General features: G+C 44.0%; 1 protein-coding gene across 6 annotated transcripts in view; it reads left to right on the forward strand.

The window, feature by feature from the left end:
• The window catches only part of YEATS2 (YEATS domain containing 2), a 48,752-nt gene that overhangs the window by 10,460 nt on the left and 14,832 nt on the right, over window positions 1-23,460 (forward strand). For 4 of the 6 annotated variants that reach the window (XR_005956813.1, XM_041486900.1, XM_041486902.1 and 1 more), the window contains 15 exons: window positions 232-393; window positions 2,046-2,157; window positions 3,686-3,730; window positions 4,714-4,900; window positions 6,536-6,775; window positions 8,660-8,818; window positions 11,298-11,401; window positions 13,821-13,928; window positions 15,389-15,559; window positions 17,170-17,428; window positions 18,167-18,328; window positions 19,222-19,346; window positions 19,705-19,860; window positions 20,580-20,753; window positions 21,521-21,719. Coding sequence is in view for 5 of the 6 variants with exons in the window: in XM_041486900.1 (XP_041342834.1) it covers window positions 232-393; window positions 2,046-2,157; window positions 3,686-3,730; window positions 4,714-4,900; window positions 6,536-6,775; window positions 8,660-8,818; window positions 11,298-11,401; window positions 13,821-13,928; window positions 15,389-15,559; window positions 17,170-17,428; window positions 18,167-18,328; window positions 19,222-19,346; window positions 19,705-19,860; window positions 20,580-20,753; window positions 21,521-21,719 (2,363 nt within the window). In the remaining variant the exon portion in view is untranslated. The remainder of the gene's footprint in view (window positions 1-231; window positions 394-2,045; window positions 2,158-3,685; window positions 3,731-4,713; window positions 4,901-6,535; window positions 6,776-8,659; window positions 8,819-11,297; window positions 11,402-13,820; window positions 13,929-15,388; window positions 15,560-17,169; window positions 17,429-18,166; window positions 18,329-19,221; window positions 19,347-19,704; window positions 19,861-20,579; window positions 20,754-21,520; window positions 21,720-23,460) is intronic. The other 2 variants (XM_041486903.1, XM_041486904.1) reach the window with 2 other exon arrangements.

Here is a 23,460-nt window from a genome sequence, read left to right on the forward strand (position 1 = left end):
GCAGTTGTGCATTAAAACAGAGGAAATGTGTTAGAAATTTAGAGTAGATTATGGGACCTGTATCTGTTCCTGGATGAGCTGTCAGAGTAAAGGCAAATGAGCAGGGGGCAAGGTTCCCACAGGCATTTTAACATCCCCAGTTTTTTTGCCTAATCTTTCCTGAAATGCTTTTTGCCATATTTGTCTATTTGGGATTTTTATCTTGTGTTTGTTATTTAATTTCTTTGCCAGGTACATTCCCCCTGACAAGAGAGAAGAAAATGATCAGTCAACCCATAAATGGATGGTGTACGTCCGAGGCTCTCGGAGAGAACCCAGCATAAATCATTTTGTCAAGAAAGTTTGGTTCTTCCTCCACCCCAGTTACAAACCCAATGACCTGGTAGAAGTGAGGTAATAAGAAATTATTCCAGTCTTCATGCTTGCCAGGCTTACAGTGCCAATTAACAACTTCTTTTCCTGGTTTAACACTCCATGTGTGTATTTAACCTCTGGCTTAACTTGGCTTACTCCAAACTAGTAGTAAAAATAAATGAGTTTTTTTTTTTTATGTAGCAAATGTGCCAAACAGGTTTGTTAGCTTGGGTTTTTTTTAATTTCCTTCTGAGAAAAAGCATTCAGTTGTTGCATTCCTTGCTGTTCATGTGGGTTGTGCCTCTCCTGTATGTGTTACATATACTGTCTGCTGCTCAGGTCAGGCTTCTGGTGCTAAAAAAAGTGTTTTCTACCACTCCTCTATTTCAGTATGGAAAAGAAAGAGGAATCTCCAAAATCTGACTTGCCCATCTTTTTTATGCTACATGTGTGTTTGGGTATGAATATGTATGAATATCCCACTCCAAAATGTTTCTCCATCTTGTGGGATCAGTGGCATTGGCTTCGTGCTCTGAGGATTCCTCATCAGTGACATGGTGCTGGTGCTACAGAAACAGGGCAGCTTCCCTGTGCTCTCCCAAACCTGTACCCCACACCTGTTTTTCCAAGTGACCCTGCTGGGGGTAGGTTCTTTCTGGAAGTGCCCTGTCAGTCTTTTGTCTTTCCTTGGACAAGACTGAGGGAGGATGCCTTTGAAATAGTTGGTGTCTTCCCAAAGAAATTATTCTCCACAGGATGTTCAGCTGCCTCCTGGAGGGAGAAGTGTGGGAGAGGCTGCTTAGGTACAGAAAGGCAACTTATTTCTGGCAAAATTAGACTACTGAAAGGCAACTCCAGGAAGACTTTCCTGAGATAAGAAGTGTTGGTACAGTTCAGTAATGTTTCTGGGAGGACAACCCTGAGCAGGACAAAAGCAAACTCTGTTGTATTTCTTCTGTAACATACCAAATTACATTTGATTACTGTCTTTTTGTGCCTTTCTCAGTTGTCAGTGCTGGTTGTCTTCTGCTTTAATCCCATCTGGTTAATAGATTCCTGGTGTAGCAGTCCCCTTCATTGTAGTGAGCATTAATGTTCTGGACTAAAAATCACCCTTAAGCTTCTTGCATTTTTTCTGTTGAGGAAACCGTATTGCATTTACAATAACAAGATGAAATACAGAGTAGAAGTAAATGTTACAGATCCTTCTTTTTCATCTTGGAGAGTGACAGTGATTAACTTTTCCTTGTTGTCCCTATGTTGTTCTGTTGGTGTTAGATGAAGCCCGTGCCTTTTTGCTACTAGATAGGGAGCAGCAGGCAGTAATTGCAAAATGCTGCATTGGAAGCTCACCTTGCAGTGAGCTGACTTGGGTTTTTTTAACCAAGTGTTTTTCATTTGACATAGCACAGCCCTTTTTTTGTCTTCTTTTTAAAAATACCACACTTGTTTCCCACATGTCTCATCCAACAGTGCTTTACTGTTTTTTCCCTGTCCCCTTGTGTAAAGTGTGTTTTCAGCTGTCCAAAGCCATAAAATTCTCATTGCTATGATTACACTCTGTGGTGAATAGCAGACCTGATGATAGCTTTAGTTGTCAGCTAGAAAAAACAGTCTTTGGCCTTCTGAAAAGGAGGGAGGTGAAAGCTGTACCGCTTCTGCATCAAAATGTAATCACCATTTGTTTCCAGAGAACCTCCATTTCACCTGACCAGGAGAGGCTGGGGAGAATTCCCAGTGAGAGTGCAGATACACTTCAAGGATAGCCAGAACAAAAGGATTGATATCATACACAATTTGAAGGTATTTGAACAAAATACTTTCGAGAAAGGTGTTTAAATGAGCTTTTGTGCATAATCTGGAGGAGGCTGTGCTTGTGTATGTGCTTTTGTCTCTCTGTGTTATGAGTGTCCTGGTGGTTATTTTCACGTGAATAGTTGAGCTGGAGAATTGAAATAGATCCAGGAAAGCCTCTTACTTTGGCTGTATGGAGTTGATGCAGTAGGAGGGAGCCCAGCCTTGAAGCAGCTGAAGCTGAATGTTCTCAGAGCAGCAGTGCTTACCTGGTTTTTCCCTAAAATTTGAGATTTTTATCATGTTTTCACTGGCTTTAACCTAACAGGGTGCTTCAGGTCTGTCTTTCTGCTGGAAAAGTGGCTGCCATGTCTGTTCTGTTCCTTCAGTATAGACACACATCAGCTAATGATTTTCTTTTTTGTTAGAGGGGGCAGGGAGGGCTGAGGTTCCCTATTCCCTTTGAAGAGAGCTCCCTTTTCCAACTTATTCACCCCTGCAGCACTTGGGATTTCTAGTATGCAGCAGTCCTGGAAAACTAGGCCATTGCTCCTCTTCCTTTTAATTAGTAGTCCCTGGCATTAGTGGACTTAAGTCCTGAGCTGGGTTAGTCTCCTCTTTCTTTGAGCAGCATTAATTTTATTTGAACTCTGCCTGCATTGATGAATTTCATGCTAAATAAGATACCTCATTACAACCCTAAATATAGACAGTAGAGGAGGTTGAAAATATTCCCCTGCAGCTTAGGGACATTTAATGCAGATGGTGAGTAAAATTAAAAATTATTAAAAATTAAAATATTAGGGGAAATGTGACTTGGGGAAAAGTTATTAACACTGTGATGGACAGTGAGGGAAACTCAGCCTGCAGAAGAAAACTGAGCCAGTCCATGGCCCACAGGAGCTCAGATCAGCAAATCCTGCTGTTCTCACTCCGAGCCTGTGGCTGCTGTGAGGATGTAGAGTGAGCTGAGCCCTCCTCTGTGCCTGGCACCCCATGTGCCCCTGAGCTCTGCCACATCCTACACCTCTCAAAGCCAGCTGCTTCTACAGTGTCTTAACAGGTGCCTCTGGGATGTTATGCCTGTTTATCAGCTGATGGCTTGGTGTGAACACTTACTTAATCAAAAACTATAGTGTAAACACAGCCTTTGTGCTGGTCAGTTGAAAACTCTGAGTTTTTCTCATTATTATTTCCTTGTTTTATATATTTCCTTATTCCTGATGGAATAAAGAATAAAAAAGGACACTGCTTGAGGTCTCCTCTTAGATGGAAATATTCCCTCAACAATCTCATTTCCTTCAACTTTTTTGCTCCTTTCCCCTTTAGTCTGGGCCTTGGGTCATGGGTGATTTTTTGCAGAAGAGAGGGAGGGCACTTATCAGAGCACACAGATTTCTGACCTTATGGCCTCAAAATATTGGATGCACTGCTGCTCAACTCACATAGTTTGAGACTTCTTTCACACAATTTGTGTTGTAAATTCTAGCTAATACAGTGATTTGCCCTGGCTAATACATTGTATTGTCTTTTCCAGCTGGACAGGACCTACACAGGCCTGCAGACACTTGGTGCAGAAACGGTGAGTCAGAGGGTTGTGGGATGGATTTGATTCCCTTAAAAATGTTTTAAAAAAAAAAGATGCATGGGACTAAGCACAGGGTCAGACCCATTTGGTTTCACAATTTCTAGAATGTAGATTTTGCTCTCTTGTTGAATGAAAGGATTATGACACCTTGTCACTTTTCATGACAACTTTGGTTCAGGGGAGACTTTCCAGCTCTTCCTTCAGAAAGAACCTGGCTTGTACTGGAGCTTTAAATTTTGTTGCTTTGTGAAGCTTTTGGTACAAAATGTTCTGATTTGCATTCTGATCTGCTGCAGAGCTTGCACATAAAGAATTTAAGTTCAAGGGATCACCCAACTATTCTGTTGAAATTTTGCAGTATATTAAGTACTTCAAAGTTTCTGTATCTGTCAAGATTCAGGACTTTAATGGAAAATGAACTCTTGAAATAAATAAATTAATAACCCATAGTTTGCTAAATTTCTAAAGTTTTCTTGATATTGTTTTCCCCTTGTTGTACTGTAGTGAATCTTTATGGTTAAATTGCATTACTTCAGCCTTTCAGTTTGTGGAGAAAGCATTAATGTGAAATGTCTACTGTTACTAAAGAACACTTTTGAAGAGTAGATCATGTGGTGTGTTTCTCAAGGCCTTACCAGAGAAGGCAGGCTTCAGTTTTGTGCCTGTCCCTACAGAGGTGTGCAGTACTTTATTAGAGCTGGGCTCCAAAATCCTTCAGTGTTTACAGTTCAGATTTCCCCATGGACCAAGACTTGCTGTTTTACTGTGCGAGTTCAATGTTGCGAGATTTTTCTCGTAGCTCGGGTACTGCTGGACTTTCAGGAAATGTCCCTTAAATGAATGGAAATGTTATTTAGAGGTGGGGGAAACAAAGGGAGAGGTTTTTAGGCATTAAAATAAAAAGGTGGGGTTGGTTTTGCTTTTTATATTTTTGCCAAGCTACCAAATACTAATGTCCTGTCTCCTGTTTTTGGAAGGTAGTGGATGTGGAGCTGCACAGGCATTCCCTTGGTGAGGAGTATCTCTTCTCCCAGTCTTCAGAGTCTGACCTTTCTGATGCTCCTACATCTTTATCACTGCCACTGAGTATCCCAGCACCAGTCAAAGCTTCTTCACCAATTAAACAGTTGAGGGACTCCAGCCCAGATGCTTCTGTGGACAAAGGTAAAGCAAATGAGTGTTGGTGAAATGCAAGTTCTTGGAACTTCGGCTCTGCTGGATACCTCCTCTTAATTGCTCTTATGCCTTAAAGGTTGCTGGTGCTACCTGCTTGTTGCTCACCCCAGATCATATTTTCCTTAATGTGCTCTGAAGTGTGGTTCGGAAGTTGTTATAGATTATTTGGTTTTGGACTTTGTTTTGGTTTTGTTTGGGTTTTTTAATCTGAAGTTTGTTGAACAGGCTCTATTTTGCTAAAACATAATGAATAAGGAAAAGTGGATGCAGTTGGAAAAAAGGTGGTTGAATTGCACTTGCAGTTTTGGCTTTGGCAGACTATTTTCAGAGGAGGTTTTAGGTTTCTGGATGTTTTGGGGACTGTGTATGCATTTCAGGAATTGGTCTAGTGGTGTGTTCAGTTATATATGTTAGTACCTAACATGAGGTGACTATGAGGGAGCAAAAATCCCTAGGTATCTGTAATTACTGTCCTGTGGAAAATAGAGACTGAAGAAGTTGTGTGTGTCTGTCTAAGGGGCAATGGCATCTCTGCACCCTCGGACTTATTCTCCCCTTCCCATGAGAGATCAGGAAAGTCAAGATCCATGACAGTGGGGCAGCAGCTGAGGTCTTAGGATCACTTGGATTGCCTGGAACAGGCAGTGCTGGCCCCATGGGCACACTGTAGGATTTGTAGTTTGTGCCAGATAGGAAGAGCTGTGCCTCTGGTGGCATTTGGCCTTGTTTTCTGGAACCCTTGTTTAACTGGGCTGAGATACAAAGGTGTGTGTTACACTCTAGTGTGAGAAACTTTCTGAACACAGCCACGTTAAATTGCAAAATAGTGGTGCATGGTCTGATGGTTTTCTTGATCTATTCCCACATTCCTGTGTTCAAGGAGTGGCTGTAAGCTGGTGCCATGCATGGCTGTACTTCCTGATAGGTTCTGTGGTGCCATTGGTGCTGTTCAGGCTCAGCAAGAAGGATGTCTGCTGTTTAAATGTGGTCTTTTCTTGTGGCCAAAAAAGGACAAACACAACCACATTTTAAACACAGAGATTTTTTATTCAAACAGGAATATTTGTAGCATCTTTAAGTGAACAGTGCTACAGCCAACAGGAAGGAAGTAAACCTACCTCCTTTTTACACTACAGGCAGTGGCTTCTCTCAGCAGCTCCAGGTTAATTGAGCTCCTTGAGCACCAAATAAAGTGGATTCCACAGCCCAGCTCAAAAGGCAGTCTCTGATCTCTTTGAGCTCTTACTCCAAAAAATGCACTTCGAGATTCTTTGCAAAGGAGATGCAACCTTGGTCCTGTGCAGCCCTAATCAAGGACACTTGGGACTAGCAGCAGCTTTTGGTCAGTGGAAGGGCATTCCAAGGAAATGTGTAAGAAGTGGCTGGACAGGCTGTGCATGGAATCATTTTATTCTTCTTGTCCAGCAGATCCAACAGGCCTGTGCAGGAGCAATCCCCTCCCTCACTCTCTCCCTGTTCAACGCTTCCCACCAGTTGCTTTTTCCTTCCTTCCTTCAAGAACGTGTTTGTCATACCTGAGTTATGCTTGTGTAGAGGAGCACAGTAAGGAATCAGATGTGTCAGCCTAAGCAGTATTTCTGTTCTTTTCCCTGTTTTGATCAGGATTCTCTGGGAGTGCTGAAACCGAAAGACATGCCGCGTTTTATTCCCTGCCATCCGCCATAGAACGGACTCCCACCAAGTTAGCCACACAGAAAGTTGCCTTTGGCTCTCATGGAAATTCAGCCTTTCAACCCATTGCAGCTAGCTGTAAAATAGTGCCTCAAGGTCAGAGTCCAAGCCCTGCAGAGTCACCAGGAAAATCCTTCCAGCCTATCACCATGAGTTGCAAGATTGTATCAGGTGAATGTTAGTTTACTTACCAGAGTGCCTCCCCCTGGAAAACAAGAGAGTGAACCAGTTGGACTTGTTCTGTGTCCTTCCCTTGATTTTCTGCCAATCTTTGAGCATCAGACAGTAGGAAACTCTAGAAGAAGGAGCTAAGCACACTTCTTAATGCTCAATGAAAAGAAATACAGGTGTGAAATGGTTCACAACAGATGAAAAGGATGATGAGAGCTGTTCTCTCCCTATTCTTGAATGCTTTTAAGTGTGAAATAGATAGTCTTGAAATGGACTGTTACCCACAGAAAAGCCCAGGCCAATACACATCTTCCATGTGGAATATTTTGTGTGTGGGAAGAGTCCATTCTTCTCCCCATTGCTTTCATACAGCTGGGATGGATGAAGAAGAATCTTTTCTTTGATTACTGGGCAAATTAGTTTTAACCTTGTAGACTCAAATAGACCCTCTTGTGCTTGCCATATTGCATCAGATGGAGCAGCTTTGGTCTTTGTCTTCCAAAAGTCCACCTTGTGTTGGATTAAATTGCCAGCTGGCCACAGTGGGCAGTGTGACAGCTTTTGAACCAAACATGGCCAAAGTGCTGCTTTGCTTATTTCACTGGTGGTCCCTTCCCTGCCTGGGTGTGATGCCAGTCACTGGATGATGTTTTACATCAGAAAGTGTTAATGTACAGCTCACCATGGCACATGCTGAGAAGCTGCAAGGTGACCTGTTGCAGCTCTTCATTTTCTGGTGTTCAGGGTAGAGAGGATAAGGCAGCAGCTGTCAGTACGTGTGATTTCTGGTGATATGCTCACACATAATTTTCTTAAAGTGTGTCTGGTTTGTGATTTTGTTTTGATTTTGGTTTTGTTTTTTTTGTTTTTTTTTTTTTTTAAATTAAATGTCAATATTGTTCCTTGACATCCTAAAACTTTACTCAGGTTAATTTACACTTGAACCTGTGCCAAGTGCTTTATTCTCTCTTTATAAGCTCTTCTCTTGATCTTTTCCCAAAGCTTTCTAGAAGGCAGGAATTAGGGGGCCATGCTATCTTTCCTAAAGTCCTTGGACTATTCTTTGTTGGTGTTTGCTATTTGAATGTTTCCCTGCTAAACATTTTTCTAAAGTTCTGCTGTCTGCTGAGAAGGGTTACCCCTTTGAGATTTCAAAGCAGTTTATAAGATTTTATTTGATAACCATTTATGTTCTAACTGTCAATAACTGTCAAGAAAGTAGGGTAAAACGTAGGGGAAGCTTGGTGTTTGCTGCTGTCTCTTTTCTCTGATCACTTCCTTGCCAGTCCTTTTCTCTGAATTTCTTGTTTACCTCTTCATGCAGCTTTTTTCTTCTCTAGTTTCTCTCTCTCCTGGCCATGTTACCCAGAAGCTGCCCATTTCATAGACTGATTTCCAGGGTTTCTGCTGTAGTGAGAGCAGTGAAGGGACCAGAGCAGTGAAGGGACCTGAGTGTTCCTGCTGCCTGAGGCTGTTCCACACAGCTTTTTTAGGGGAACTCCCACTCTTCAGTGCCTGTACCTTGGGCTGCAGAAGGGCAAGACAGCTCAGCTCCCTTTCTCCATCTCCTTGGTCTTGGCAGTGAGAATGATGTAGGTAATAGCCCTCAGGATTTAGGGGTGGACCAGATGGCTTCCCAAGTTACCTTTGAGCCCTGCTTGTCCTGGTAGGCAGAGCATGTCCAGGGTAGCTATGAGCCATAGTGCATTGTGTGCCTTTTCCTTCTGTCTCTTTCCTTCTCCAAGTCCTGTGACCTCACTCAGGCTGGGAAATGCATCTTCAAAAACCTCTCCTTTTCTAAGCCATTTTCAAAAGTACTACTATTGCCATGTTTTTGTTCTGACAACACTTACAAGCTAGAAGCATTGGACTCTTTTTCTTAAGGTTCTCCAATATCGACCCCTAGTCCATCTCCGCTACCTCGTACCCCAACGTCCACTCCGGTGCACATGAAGCAAGGCTCTGCCAGCTCAGTCCTCAATAACCCCTATCTTATTGTGGACAAGCCTGGACAGACGGTTGGAGCAGCAGCCACAAGCACAGGTGTGTAGTGTGACCACAGAGGGCAGTGGCTTAGTCCTACCTGTTCAGGTTTGTTCTCTCTTCAGAATGATCAGTTCCACTGCAGCGTTTGAGCTCATGGAGATGGAGCAGTGCTCAGAAGAGAAAGGGGAAGGTGTTGGTTTGCACAGCTGGCCTGTGTGCCTGCCTGAGGGTATCTCAGGCTTGAGCGTGCTTCCTCTAGGAAGCAGCACAGTGTGAAGCCAAACTCAACTCACAGACACCTCTTCAAAGAGAGCCTGTTCTTTTCAGGTGACAATGGAAGGGGAGAAAGTGATGCAGACCGTGGTGCACAGCTTGAGACAGAAAGAGTGCACAGTGCTTGGGTGACAGTGCTGGTGTGGGTGTGGCAAAGAGCATGGACAGGCTGCAGTGGCTGGCAGATCAGTCTTAGGTCAGTGTGGGGCACAGTGGTTGTGTTAAAATGCAGAGATCCTGGTTACCAGGAGAACAGCCGTGCTGGATTTTGTTACTGCTCTCAGCTTCCGCCTGGTCCAATCCAGCTGGTTTGGATTTCTCTTAACTGGATTCCCTCAGTGGTGAAAAAAGCCTGGGTTCACAAGGAGGGCTGAACTGCAGGACACAGGTGATGGATAGAGGAGTCAGTCAGTAATGTTTGTGTTGGGGTGGAGGAAAGGTCCTCAGAAGTCATTTATTTGTTGTGATAAATGGCCAAGAACTGCTGTCTTATTTTAAAACACACTTGTTTGTGTATGTGTGTGCTTCCCAGCATCTCAGCAGGATGCCCAGGGCCAAGTGAGGGAGTGCAGCATCCATGAAACACAAATCATTTCCGTGGTTGGAAAACACAAAAATTCTTTTTACTGATGCTTCTTCCTCCCTTTATCTGAGGGAACACGGCTGTCACATTCATTTTAACTTCATCACAGAGGGAATTAGTAGAGTAATTGGTAGGAATTATGTAGCTGTATCTGAATTCTTTTAAGTATGTTTTGGACTTTCTTGGTAACACTGATGCTGTTTCACCAATAGGGTTTGATTAATTGGGTTGTTTTTGTTTTTTTGTTTTTTTTTTTTTTTTTTTTTTTTTTTTTTGTTTGGGGGTTTTTTGGGTTTTTTTTTTTTTTTTTTTTTTTTTTTTTTTTTTTTTTTTTGATTGGTTGGGGGATTTCTTCCTCTTTTTTTCTGTTTCTTCATCTCCAGCCTGACTGTCTCCTCTGCCTAAGTGGTTTATCATGGTTTGGATAACTTTTGGGTTCTAATAGAGGTTTGTACCTGGAGGATAGGATGTGCAGATGCACCAGATTGTTGGGATGTACAAGTGTTGGTGCAGTTATTGTTGAAGCTGCAGTTTCCCACCACAGGGCAGAAGTACAGAGTGACCTGGCAGGGACTGCTTGCTGCCTCTCCCTCCCTGCACTGCTGTGCCTCCCCTGTATCCTGCACAAGTCAGATCACAGCAGTGGCAGAGCAGAAAATTGGTACCTTCCCCTCCCCAAACAACTTTGTTGTGGGATCCTGATCAGCAGACCCTGTGTGAGGGTGCAGGAGAGTGTGTGGAACTGACTTTTGGCAACAGCAGCCAGGCTGGATTGAGCATAATGTGTATTACAGAAAAAGTCACTGGGGCACTTTTCATAAGGCTGCAGACTGTATTTAACAAAAGGGGTGAGATCTTCATTCTCTGTGAAAGCCAGCCTTCCCAAAGCCCTTAAATCTCAGAAGTGGCTGCTCGTTTACTTCTAAACTCAAGTGTGGATTATAGTACAACTTTGAGACACTGGTTTTTTGCTTTCATGTGTGTAATCCGTGGCTTTGGTGTCTCTTGAACAAACAAAACTGCCAAGCCAGCCCAACAGCAGCAGTCACAGGGCTGCTGAGGGGCAGTCTTGTGCACATGCTGATAATGCAGGGTAAGTTTACCACTGGACCCCCATCCATGTTGGGGTCAGGAGAGTGCTGTGGCACATGTGTGAGTCTGATAATTTTGCAAGAGCATCTGCCACAGAGGACTCTATGCCTTCATTCCTTGTTTATGTTTCTTTCTTTACCTTCCTCACTCTGTCCTTTGCCCTTGTTACTCCTCACTTTGTCTCCCTCCTTTTGTGGTGTTTCTTTTCCTTCCCTCTCCAGGCCTTCCTCCATGCCAGTGTCCAAGGCTAGTGTGGGTTCAGGAGGCTTCTGGGCAGCAGAGGACTTTGCACCTGTCCCAGTTTCATAGTTGCACCCGTAGCTGATATCCTCAGCAGCCAGGAGGGTTCCTGACCATCTGCTTGCAGCACAGAGCAGTGGGTGGACAGCACCTTCTCTGGGGCGTGGTTCCTGCAGGTGGAAATTCGGTGGTGGATCTGTTTTGTGCCCGTGTTGGTTCCTGCTGATGTACCTGATGCAGAATGCAGATGAAATGAAATGCCTTGTTCCTTGCTAGAAGAGATTTCATGTGTGTAGTGGCCCTGCTCCCAGCCCTCACCCAGCATCTGCTTTATTTCCTGCTGTGCAGGGAGCCCAACCAGCAAACTGAGCAGTGTCTGTCAGACCTCTCACGGGACTGGATCTCCTGTGTCAAAGACCCATGGGAGCAGTTTTGGCACCTCAGCTGTCAAGGTAATGTTCTCATTAGGTGTGTACTTCCCTTTTAAAGTCCAGCTTTCTATTAAATGGGTTTTTTTAGCATTAAAAATTCTGCACTTCAGGCAAGTTCTTGGATTGTCATTTCCTGTGAAGGTTTAGTGTGTAACAGATGGAGCCACAGGAGAACATGGTGGTTATACAAGATGATAGTGTCACTTCATGCAGCTCTAACTAGGCTTGCCTGCATATCTCTTAAAGCCACTTCTACTTCTCTGCAAGGAAATCCATGGAGGGCATAGTTCCCCAAACATTTTATCTTTCAAAGAAAGCTCTTCTGTAGCTGCCTTTGATCTTCTTCACTTTGTTAGTCACAGAGCATGATTAAACCAGAGATGCCTACCTCAAAACCTTCACTCTGTTCATTATTTTTGTACAGCAGCTGTTCCAAGCAGCCTGAAAATAACTCATGTAGTGGTTTTACAACTGCCTGGGTTTAGAAAAATGTTTGTGTAAACACTGGAGTAACATTTGGATGTGTAAACAAACAGCAATAAATACAGTTCATGCTTCTGATCTGCAAAGCCCAAAAGGTACAGAGCTGAACTGTCTCACATAAAATCTTCCCCTCATCTTGTGCTAGGGATGATATTTCTGGCAGGGAAGTGGCGTCAGCAAGGCTCTGAAAGCAGCTGGTGGGTGTGCTGCTGGAAACAGGAGCATTCCCTGTCTCCAAGCCTCAGTATTAAAGCAGGATATGCTGAGGGAAGGCTTGCCAGTCAGCCTGCAGAGAATAAATCACTTCACATTTAGACCTGAGATCCTTCCTATGTCTGCTGAGGAAAAGGTGTAGCGGACTTGTCTGAAGCAGTTCATTTGGAGTGGCATTTCCAGTGTCAGGTATGCAGCTGGCAGTCAGATTTTAAAAACCTGTGTGCTCAGATGGATTTCACTTAACTATGTTGAAAATAGTTCATTATTCTTTATTTTTCACTGATTTGGGACAGTTTTTTCTGAAAAGTTTTCAGTGAGTCAAAGTAGGCACACATTTTTAGTAACAGCTGAATTCTCTGTTTCCAGGGCAATGTTAAAAACTGAAGATATTTTTAAAAACTCATAGAAGTCATACTTCTGTAAATGGAAATGTTATTTGATATATGTCTTCTGGTTGGTGGAAAAGCTGTAATTTTAAGGTTTCTTTAAAGAGAAGAGTGTGCCTGATAGTTCAGTGGGATATTACAGGTTGTGCATAACTCACCACTTTCCATCTCTTCACTGTGTGCTAGTTTTTTGTATTTATTTTAATGACTTCAGGCTGTATTTCTGCGGCCAGTCTCAAATGTAGGTGCTGTGGAGAGGCTCTAGCCTTGTGTTCACACCTCCCATTTGCCAGCAGTTGTGCAGCTGTGTGGTGACCCAGAGCAGACACCCAACCTGTGTGAAAACTAATGTTTGACTAACATGTGTCAGTACCAGGAAGATGCCAGGAATTGCAGGGCCTGATTTCTGCTCATGATCCAACCCAAGGAGGGGCCAGGTGATGGTAAAACCATGCCTTTGGGGTTCACACTGATTGTAAAAGAGAGCAATTGCACTGTAACAAACTCCCTTAAATGCTCTTGTCTTCTCTGCTGGCCTCAGACCCAGAAATGCCAAGTGCAGATGGCAAAATGTTTTTTACCTAACGTTTGTTGTTTCTTTTAAATGGTGAGTTCTGTCTGGAAGGATTGTGTGCCACTGCATTGTTCCAGTTAGAGGAGAGCATGAACTCCTCTGGAAGAAGAATTTTCCCCTCCATAACTTGTTTCTTCTTAGCAGAAACTGTCAGAGATTGTGTATGGAATCACAAAATGATTGAGGCAGAGACCTCTGGAGATCAACAACTCCAAATCAAAGCAGAGTAGGTTCCTTGGGAATGTGTCCAGTTGTGTTTTGAGTATCTTCAAGGCTGAAGAGTCCCCAGCCTCTCCAACCAACCTGTTACTCTGTTTGATCACCATCAACAACAGGGTTTTCCTTATTTCCTGTATTTCAGTTTGTGCCCATTGACTCAGTCCTTGCATGGGATACTGTTGAGTGTTGTCTGGCTTGACCTTTATTACACCTTCCTAGCAGGTATTTGATTGATAAGATGCCCCCTCAGCCTATTTAAATTTTATGTGAAATACATTCATATAAAAAATTGTTCAGAGAACATCAGTCAATATTTTTGCCTGTGTATGACATGGTAAGATACAGTTACTGCTGTTGGAGATGTAACTTTCCATCTAAAATTTGTTTTGTGGGTTATATTAAGAAAGTTAGACTCCTTTTACTCAAGTGTTGACTGATTTTTGGAAATGTCCTATTTTTATGGGTAATTTGGCCTGTCCAGTGCCCTTTATTAGCAGTCACTTGTTTTATTTCTCTTATTGGACATATCACTGATTTTTGCACCATGTGTTTTTATTTGCAGCAGGAGGATTCTCTTTTTGCCACCATGCCACCCCTTTGTCCCATTGGGAGTCATTCCAAGGTGCAAAGCCCCAAGTCGGTCACTGGAGGACTGGGAGCTTTTACAAAGGTATCCTTCCTTCCTGACTTTGTGCTGGGGCAGGCAGCCCAGTAGTGCCATTTCCTGCTGACTTGTGCCACAAACCATGGAACTTCAGTGCTTGTGAAACTCTTACTTGAAGCAATGTATCTTGCTGCTAAGGGCTCTGTAGCATCTCTCAAAAATGTTGTTTTCTTTCCCTGTGGCTCTGCTGTACCTGAAATCTTGCCTTTTATCACCTCTTCTGTCCTTTCTGGGGTTCTTTTTTGCATCACTGTGGTGTTCCAGCTGATATTTTGAAAGCTGTTTTTAATGGGATGCAGCAGAAGTAAACTGCAATAGATCTGTCAGGAGCTTCTTAAAAAATTGTAGCAGTGATTAGTGAATCTCAGATGTTGCTGCTTCTGGCTGTGTTTCCTTAAATACTACCACATGGAATATAGAATTGTTTCTGTCAATGTTAGGTGATCCAAGTAAAAGATGAAAGAATGCTTCCTACCATTTACAGTACTTACAACAGTCTCACAGGAAAAAAAGCCCCTAAAGAAGCTTTTTTTGTGTCGCTGCCCTTAGAGGTTAGGTGTAGGGGAAACATAAAACACACGCAAGAGAATGTGTGTATGTCAGCTATAATCATTTACAGTGTCTATAGCTGCTGGTTGTAACATTCCAGGACAGACATAAAAAACAGGTTCAGAACATAAATTTGAAACTTTAAAGTGTCGTGGCTCCACGTGGAGATGCAGGGCCTGAAGAAGTCAGGTCTGCCCAAGTCCCTTGTCAGGATGAGTGGTACTTGTAACCCTACCAGCAGTTGCTGTGACTGTAATTTCCAGGACTGCTTTGTCACTATGTCAGTTTGTCACACCACTCCACTGCTGTGTGGGAGCAGCCCTCACTTGAAGCCGAGTTAGAGTCCCTGTGGTGGTGAGCACCACATCTTGAGTTCAGAGTGTGCCTCGCCTTCCCTGCAGACAGGCTGCTCCACAGCCATCTTCAGTGGCTGAAGGCGATGCCTTGGAGTGGCTCCCTAAAGCACAGGCTAGACAAGATTCAGAGAATAAAGTGGGTATTTATTAAAGGCCTTCAAACAGCCACACCTTGGGCAGCCAAAGCCTCCCAGAGGCTGCACCCAAGCTGGACAATGGGCACCAGATTTTCAGACAGTTATAAGTTAGGTCCATTTACACATCAGGGGTTAATTCTCCAATTACAGCTTCAGCTAATGAAGTCATTTACCCCCAGTTTGCTCTCCCCAGATTCACTTTTATTTATACTTTTTGAGGCCTGAGGCTGTAGGATGTCCTTGGGTTCCCAGGCCCAGAGGAATTGTTTTGTCTGACCAAAATGTGAAGACAGTTAAATAACACTTTATATGGAGTTTGGAGCTATGCACTAATGCGGTACAGGATCTGAAAAATAGAAAAGCTAAAATCTTCAGGCATCCAAGGTGTTTGCTGTCCTTGTGACTGTGTGCTGCCCTTGCCCAGGTGATAATCAAGCAGGAGCCCGGGGAGCTGCCGCAGCAGGCGGCGGTGCCGGCGGCGGGCGCGGCGCAGCCCTCGGTGCAGCAGTACGTCACCGTCAAGGGCAGCCACATGCTGGCCCTGTCCCCGCAGAAACCCACCGTGAGCGCCGGCGAGGGGACCGTGCAGTCCAAGGTAAGGGGCACCTGGGTGTCACTGTCATATTTTCTGAAAAATCCCTTCGCCAGGATTTCCCTCCTGGGAAGCTGAGAAGCCTCAGAGAAAAATGAAAACAATATTATCTGATCGCTGCTCCTGTGTTTTGCTGCTTTGGAATGTGGTTTGGAGATTGTTTATCCAACAGGTGGTTGTTTGATTGGTTTCATGTGAATTGTTTTAACTTAATGACCAATCACTGTCCAGCTGTGTCAGGACTCTGGCAGGAGTCATGGGTTTTCGTTATCATTCTTTCTAGCCTTATGTCTATATCCTTTCTCTATCTTTAGTATAGTTTTAGTATAGCATGATATGATATATGATATGGTATGATATGATATCCTTCTAACAACATGGAGTCAGATTCATCAATTCCTCCTCTGTCCTGGGGACCCCAGAAACAATCACACGTGGGCATCTCTGGGGTGCTGTCTCGTGGTGTTACTGCAGCCCTTGGTGCTTCTCCCAGGGGAGCAGGGTTGCTCATGCCTCGCTCCCAGGTGGCAGCACCGTGGGTAGCTGGGCTCCTGTGTGCAGAGTGGCTCGTGTCCTGCTTCCCTGTAGTGCTTGGGAAGGGAGCAGGCTGAGCAGGCACTGTTGCATTTTCTTGTGTACAGGGACACTGCCCACTTCTGTCTAAGCCATTGCAACAGTGGGGTGCAGGTGCTTTTGGGCTGTCAACCCAGAACACTGGCTGCCATCAGCAGCTCTTGCTGAAACTCATCCAGGTCTTTCCATAAGAGAAGGTGAATTCTTTCCTGTGTGTGCAGGCCTGCAACACAAGAGAACAGCACAAAGAGGGAGAGGTGGAGGCTGAGCCAGAGCTAGGATTAGGTGAAAGCAGTCCTACTTGAGTGGCAACTCAAGCATTTTACTGTAGGAGTCATGCCAATGCAGTCCTGCTTTGCCAGGAGTGACACAGCTTCTGAGAAGGCACGGTGCAGTGGCAAGATGACAGATGTGTCAGAAATTGTCTCCATTCTTGCCTCTTTCCATTGTGGACAGAGTCAAATGATGTGCCAGGCACTAGAGATTACATACAGAAGGGCCACGTTTGCATAAGTAAATACTTTTTTTGCATTTCCAACATTTCCTTGTTCTTTTTGCTGCCTTTCTTGCCTGTTTAAACAGGTATGCAAAAACTCATGTTCCACTGCAGTTACCAGTAACACATAAAATTGAAGCACTTTATGGGTTCTGCTTTGAGGCCGTAGTTTTCCCAGGGAATCTGTTCCCATGGATGTGTTGAAACTGAATTTCTGTATCTCTTTAATTCACCAAGGCAAGCTTTATCTTCAGCTGGAATTAAGCCATTGCTTATAAATCAGAAAAAAAGGAATTGCCTTGTGATTTGAATGAACTTAATCTTTTGTGGTTGCGCTGAGATCCTGGCTGGGTTTAACAGTTTATCGTTTTACTTGGGATTGGCCTCTTGCCGATTTAATTTTGTTCCTGAATGAAGAGCTTCTGTTCGTGACCAGGCACGTCCTGCAATGTCTGGAGCAGGGGGTGGTGTGCCAGCCAGGATTCCCAGGATGCTGTGGCCAGCAGGGCCCCATCCCATCCCATCCCATCCCTGTTTGTTGCAGGTTGTTGGCGTTCCCGTTGGTTCTGCGCTGCAGTCGACGGTGAAACAAGCGGTGGCCATCAGTGGTGGCCAGATCCTTGTGGCAAAGTCCGGCTCCTCGGTGGCAAAGGCTGTTGGCTCCAAGCAGGTTGTGACTCAAGGTGTAGCCAAAGCCATCGTCAGTGGAGGTGGAGGGACAATTGTGGCTCAGCCCGTGCAGACTATAACCAAGGCGCAAGTTTCTTCCACAGGGGCTCTGAAAAGTACATCTCAAGGCTCAGGTAGAGTGATTTTACACCCTGTTAATAGCTAGTGATGGGTCTCTAATGATGTATTCAGCTGCAAAATAACTGTGTGTGATTGAAAAACTTGGAAGTGAGTAGAGAGCTCTCTGGAAAATTCAGGCTGAGATTAATAATAAAGAAAATGTTAATTCATTATCTATAAGGGGGAAGAGGGAGCACAAGTGCTTTAAAACATGCAGTGTTCTGAGAGTGGAGACCAGATGGATACACTGGGGAATGTGCAGACTTTCATGGAGCCAGGTCTCGCATTTTGGCCTGGCATTATGGTCCTTTCCCCATGAATCCAGCCAGCCAGAGCCAAAGTGTCCCTATTTCATCCCCACATCTTCCCCAGAGCTTACAGGTACAGGAGTACGGGCAGAAGCCCCCTGTGTGCATGTGCACACAGCTGCTTTAGCTGAGCCCAGGCTGGGGCTCTGGGCTGTTGGAAAGCTGCTGCGTGGTGCCTGGGGCTGCAGGAAGGCTGCAGACCCCATGACTCTGCTGTTTTCGGCCTGCAGCCACAAGTGGGACTGCACACAGAGAGATTTTTTCCAGACCTATTAAAAAAAGTGTCTGTGCATTGATGGTGGAGTTAATCTGCAGTTAGAGCAGCTAAGTAGGGATTACTGAGGGCTGGTTGCATGTCACTGAGTACTTGCATCCTGTGCAGATTTCAGTGCATACTACTTTCTGCAAGCAGCTGGTTTATTCCTTTTTATTCTCTCTTTCTAGTGATGGCTACACTGCAGTTACCAGCCACCAACCTGGCAAACTTGGCAAACTTACCACCAGGCACCAAGCTGTACCTCACCACCAACAGCAAGAACCCTTCTGGGAAAGGAAAACTGCTGCTGATACCCCAAGGAGCCATACTGAGAGCCACAAATAATGCTAGTTAGTCTTGCAGGGAAATCTAATGAGTTAAATAATGTAATCACTGCATAATTAATATGTTTGGCATTTTTGCTAGAAAGCATCCTGGTGCTGTGGAAATCAGTAATGGGATAGGTTTTCTTTGTTCACAACAACCCATATGTGGTGTTTTTTAAGGCTGAGATCTCACAAATGGCTTTTGTTCTCAGGGAAACTGCTTTTCATGCTCAATGCAGAAATGGTTTTTTTGGTTGATAGGCCTGTGAATGATACTCCCAGTGTAATACCTGCAGCTGAGGCAGTCCCACTTTGATAAACTCATTGGCAGCAAGGAAGATCAAATACTTGTGATGTTTATGACAGAGCCATGAGTACTTTTTTTTACCCTTGTTTCTTGATGAGAGACTGCAAAAGTCACTGTTCAGGCTGTTCCTTCTGGAGACAGAGCAATACAAAGTGGCACTGCAAATTACTACTGCTTAGTATCCATGATCTGTTATTATGTTAACAAAATTGCATTGATGGCCAGTGAAACTAAAATTAAGAAGCCAGTGAGATACAGAGTGTTTCCAGAGCTTTTGCTGGAGATCCCTAAACCTGCAAAAGAGTGATGAAAAGATTGTTCTTTTATTGGACAGCATTTTCATTTCATAGAAAGTTCAATACAGCCTGAAATGAGCTTTGCTTGCCCACCGCCCTCCTTATCTCCCCAACAGCTCCTCTTGTTCGTGGCATTAGCTGAGCTGTAAGAGAGCACAGCAGCACAGCTGAACTCTTCTTTACTGAGCAATAACATTACTGCAAAACACGTGGCACCACGTCTGGCAGTCTTTTCAAGTACTTGTATATGCAGGGGTGCTTTAGCAGCTGGCACTGTCTGATTACCAAAGGGTCAAGTCTTTTCCTCTTTACAGGTCTTCAGTCTGGTTCTTCTACAAATAGTGGGGGAGGAGGAGGAGGAGGTGGAACCCAAAGCACAAGCAGTAACTTGTCACAGCACCTCACCTACACATCATACATCCTGAAGCAGACACCCCAGGTCAGTGGCACGTCTCAGTGGAAGCACATTGGCATTTCAGGCTGCAGAGGTGTTTAGTGGCTGTCCTGTGGTTCTGTAGAATGTGAAACATCCTGGGACTCTGGTGTCTGGATCCAATTTGACTTTTCTCCACTTTGCTTCCATCAGAAGGTGTTCTGCAGCAAGAAGGCTGCGTTCAGCTCAGGAGCATCCACTGCAGTTAGCAGTGCCTTGTTTCAGAAGATGAAATGTTGTTGTGGCTACGTTATAGCCACAAGCTTTTATCTGTTAGTCCTGCTTTTATCTGACACTCCTAAATTTCTCTTGACTCATAACTGTGTTTCAAAGTGCTGACCTCCCTGATTTCTTTCTGGAGCAGGGCACCTTTCTGGTTGGCCAGCCTTCACCCCAGGGCTCTGGGAAGCAGCTGACTCCAGCATCAGTTGTTCAGGGCAGTGTAGGAGTTGGAGCATCTTCCACACAAGGTCAAGCCCTAAAAGTCATAACTGGACAGAAAACAGCTCTGTTTACACAGGTAATGTGCAGCTGATGTGTTTCTCTCTTACTAGTTTTGTCAGATAAAGTGCAGGAACCACAGCAACACATTATTGAGAGCTTTTCCTTTCATAGTTGGTTTGATGTGGGGTTTTGTACAATTGTGGTGCTGGCTGTACCACAATGAGGAAAGCACACAAAGGCTTACTTTCATCACACTACAGATTTCCAGCTTTCTCTTCTCAGAGGGAGTCAGCTTGCCATCTGTGTAAGCTTGGGTTTGCTGCTTTGTAAATGGGCTCTGGGATTCTCAGTGAAATGGAATTGGAAAAGTGAATAGTCAGGTGCAAAAATGTAGTTAAATACTTGAACTTTAGAAATGGGTCACCTGCTAAAGCTCTTAAAAATCTTTGGGTTTGGTACCTCTCAGAGATCCTTCTTTTAAAAAGTACCAAGTAGTCTATGAAATTCAAATGCCCTAAGAGTACTTGCAATTGATTATCCAAAATTCAAGTCTGGTAGACATATATTTGCAAAGTCAACACTTACAAAGTTGATTTCTGAGGTGATAATTTTGTTCCAGCAATTATTGCCAGAATTTGATTTTTTCAAAAGTATTTTGAGAATATTTTCTGATAATATAAAAAGCATTTCTCTTGTTCGTTTTGTTGTTGTTATTCTGTTTTGATTTGGGTTTTTAAAATAATTTAAAACCCTAACTAATACTCTGTTTTCCTTATGCTGCATTCTTTCTCAAAGGCTACATCCAGTGGACAGACATCACTGGTGAAAATATCAGATGGGTCTATAAAATCAGTGCCTGCCTCATCCCAGCTCTCCAAACCTGGCACCACTGTGCTGAGAGTGTCAGGAGGTGTCATCACCACGGCTGCTGCTCCTGCCGTGGCCCTCCCCACAAATGGAGTGGCCCAGGTGAGAAACAGCACTGCCAGTGTTCTGTAATGCAGTGATTGCAGTCTTGCCACAACAGCCCCAGGAGAGGACTTGTACTGCTTTCCTCCCTGTAGTGCTCTCAGCTTGCAGGTGGGACTGCTGTTCCCTTACCAAGAGCTCTAAGCAGCCCGTGGGTGCTGCTGAGGGCACAGGCCCTGCCCAGTGCTCAGGCACTGCTGGCAGCAGGTGCTGGGGGCTGGCAGTGCCTGCTGGCCCTGGCTGTGTGCTGAGGCTGTCACTGCTCTCCACCCCAGGGCACTGTGGCACTGCAGCCTGGCAAGGAGCTGCTCTGGCACGGAGGGAGGCAGGACACACAATGTCTGTGCTCCTAAAGTGAATGCCCTGTGAGTGGGTGCAGTTGGTGCAGGCTGTCCACGTGGAGTGGAGCTGCAGTGCATGGAGAGGGGAGGGGGCAGCGCAGTAAAGAGTGTGGAATTCACTCTGGGCCGGTTTATTTCTATAAGCCCCTAATCTGTGCCTCCCAAATACCTGTGGAGAGTTGATGCCATCCTGCCACAGCCTCCATTCTGTATGTACCATCGTTTGTGGGCTTTGGGTGTGAGCTCAAGAATCTGTTGCTTCCTAACAATTGATAGATAAAAATTTGTGTTTGTTGCTTTTATTACTTATATTACCCTGTTGTGCTTATTTTTGAATCAACTGTGACATGAAGAAGGATTTGTTATCCCTCTCTGCCTCTTATTCCCTCTTATTTGCCTCTCTCTGTCATTTATTTGCCTCTGCAGCAAACAGATAATGCAGCTTCCAGTTCATCATCTTCTGGAACTCCTGCAGCAAAGACACCTGGACAGCAGCACCAGATCTGTGTAAGCCAGAGCCAGTCTACTTCTTCAGTAGTGAATAAGACTGCGACTTCCAGTGTTGTAAGTGTTGCTTCCTTGATGACTACAGCAACACCTGTGACAGGAAAAGCTACAGTATCAGGTATTAAACTCCCTTCACACCTTTCCCAGAGAAAGTTAGAATCCAGGTGTGAGTTCTGTACATGTCTTCACTGTAAATGGAAGAATTTAGTCACTTGTATCTGCGAGAGAGTGCAAGTCGTGCTTTCTAAGACACCTTACTAGCATAATTTTTGGCTTAGCCAAGGAAATTTCTAATAATTCAGCATCCTTTTGGCATTGACTGTTTCTGATACAAATAACAGCAGAAGTTGCCCTTTGGTATTGGAGAGGGATTTTAGTTTTCGTGCCAGGTTTTCACTGGAAGATGCATTTTGCCCATCAGGAGCAGAGTGTGTCACTATCATGTACTACTGGTACTGCTGGTATCATGGTACAAACTTGATTAGTTTGTGAAAGTGAAACTCCACTGTATGCAGAGAATGAGCAGAATTTGTCTCCGAGGCTTTGCATCTGCTCTGTTGGGATTGAAAAGGAGAGAAATGTTGATTAGAGGGAACTGGAGCCTTTGAAGTCAAAATTCATTAAGTACAGTGAACTAGGCTGGATCTGGATCACTCAAGTTAATAAAAATGAGGTAATAAAAATTGGCTGCCCTTGTGTGGAGTGGAGTTCTCCTTATTTAGTTTTATTGTATTTCCATCATGTTGTGTGTCAGGGAGGGCAAATACAGCAGGTCTGAGAGTTATGAGTTAAAACTGGAAATTTTTGTTTAGAGTAATTTACCTGCTGGCATGTTCTCTTCACTTGAAGTGGTTTCTTATGAAGTGAAGGCAGAGTAGAAACACAGAAAAGAGAAAAGAAGTGACACTGAGCTCATCTGACAGTGTCTTTTTGAAGCAGCTCTTCTTGTTTCCTCTCTACTCAGACTTAAACTTCTCTTTTCTCATGGGTATATTTTACCCAGAGCTTGAAAATAAACAGCATAGACTGCTAAGACTGACAGAATCCTGCAGGAAGCAATTCAGTATTTTTCTCTTTGCAAGGAAAGCAGCAAGGTGGATTTTTTTTTTTTTTTTTGTGGAAATAAGCCATACTAAATAGCTTTCAGAATAAAACTCCCATTTATATGTGAGAATGCTGTCTAGATTTTGTTTTGGGGATTTTTTTTAACCCAAGGCATTGACTTCATGGTGAAAACCTCTTTCTTCAAGAATCTCAGAAGGAACAGTGGCTATAAAAGAGTTATTTCAATGTAATAACAAACTCAGAACTGTTAAAATTCTGAACATTTGTGTTTTTAAAGGCAACTTTTTGAAGAGGATTTCAAACTTCCCCTTGATCCCTTGATTTGTATCAAGCAGTGTCTCCCACCCACCAGGCTGGTAGGGTTTGTTGAAAAGGTCCCTTTTTAACAGCCTTGCTGTTGGGGCCCTTGCTGTCCTACCCTGCCACATCAGTGTGTCCCACACAAAGGAATGGGTAGCACTAGGTGAGCCTTCTTGCCTGGAGGTGAAAGCCTAACTGACCAGTGCTGGACATCCTTAAAAACCAAGAAAAACCAAGACATCTTCACCAGAACTTGCATGTTTAGTACTTGGAAGGCAGCTGTGTTTCACTACTGCTAATAATAATATTGTCAAAACAAATCATAGTTACAAAATTGTCGTGGTGAAACGAAGAAGTTTATAGTTGTCAATGTTTTAAAATAGAAGCCTGCTAAATTTCCACAATATGAAGAAAACTTAGCTACAGATTGAATACAATTACATGGAAAATAGCCAGTTTACCAGTGGAAAGGATGGACACAGGCCCAAACCACA

This window comes from Pyrgilauda ruficollis, unplaced genomic scaffold (genome assembly GCF_017590135.1).
Source record: "Pyrgilauda ruficollis isolate IOZ18807 unplaced genomic scaffold, ASM1759013v1 scaffold79, whole genome shotgun sequence".
NCBI classification, from domain to species: Eukaryota; Metazoa; Chordata; class Aves; order Passeriformes; family Passeridae; genus Pyrgilauda; species Pyrgilauda ruficollis.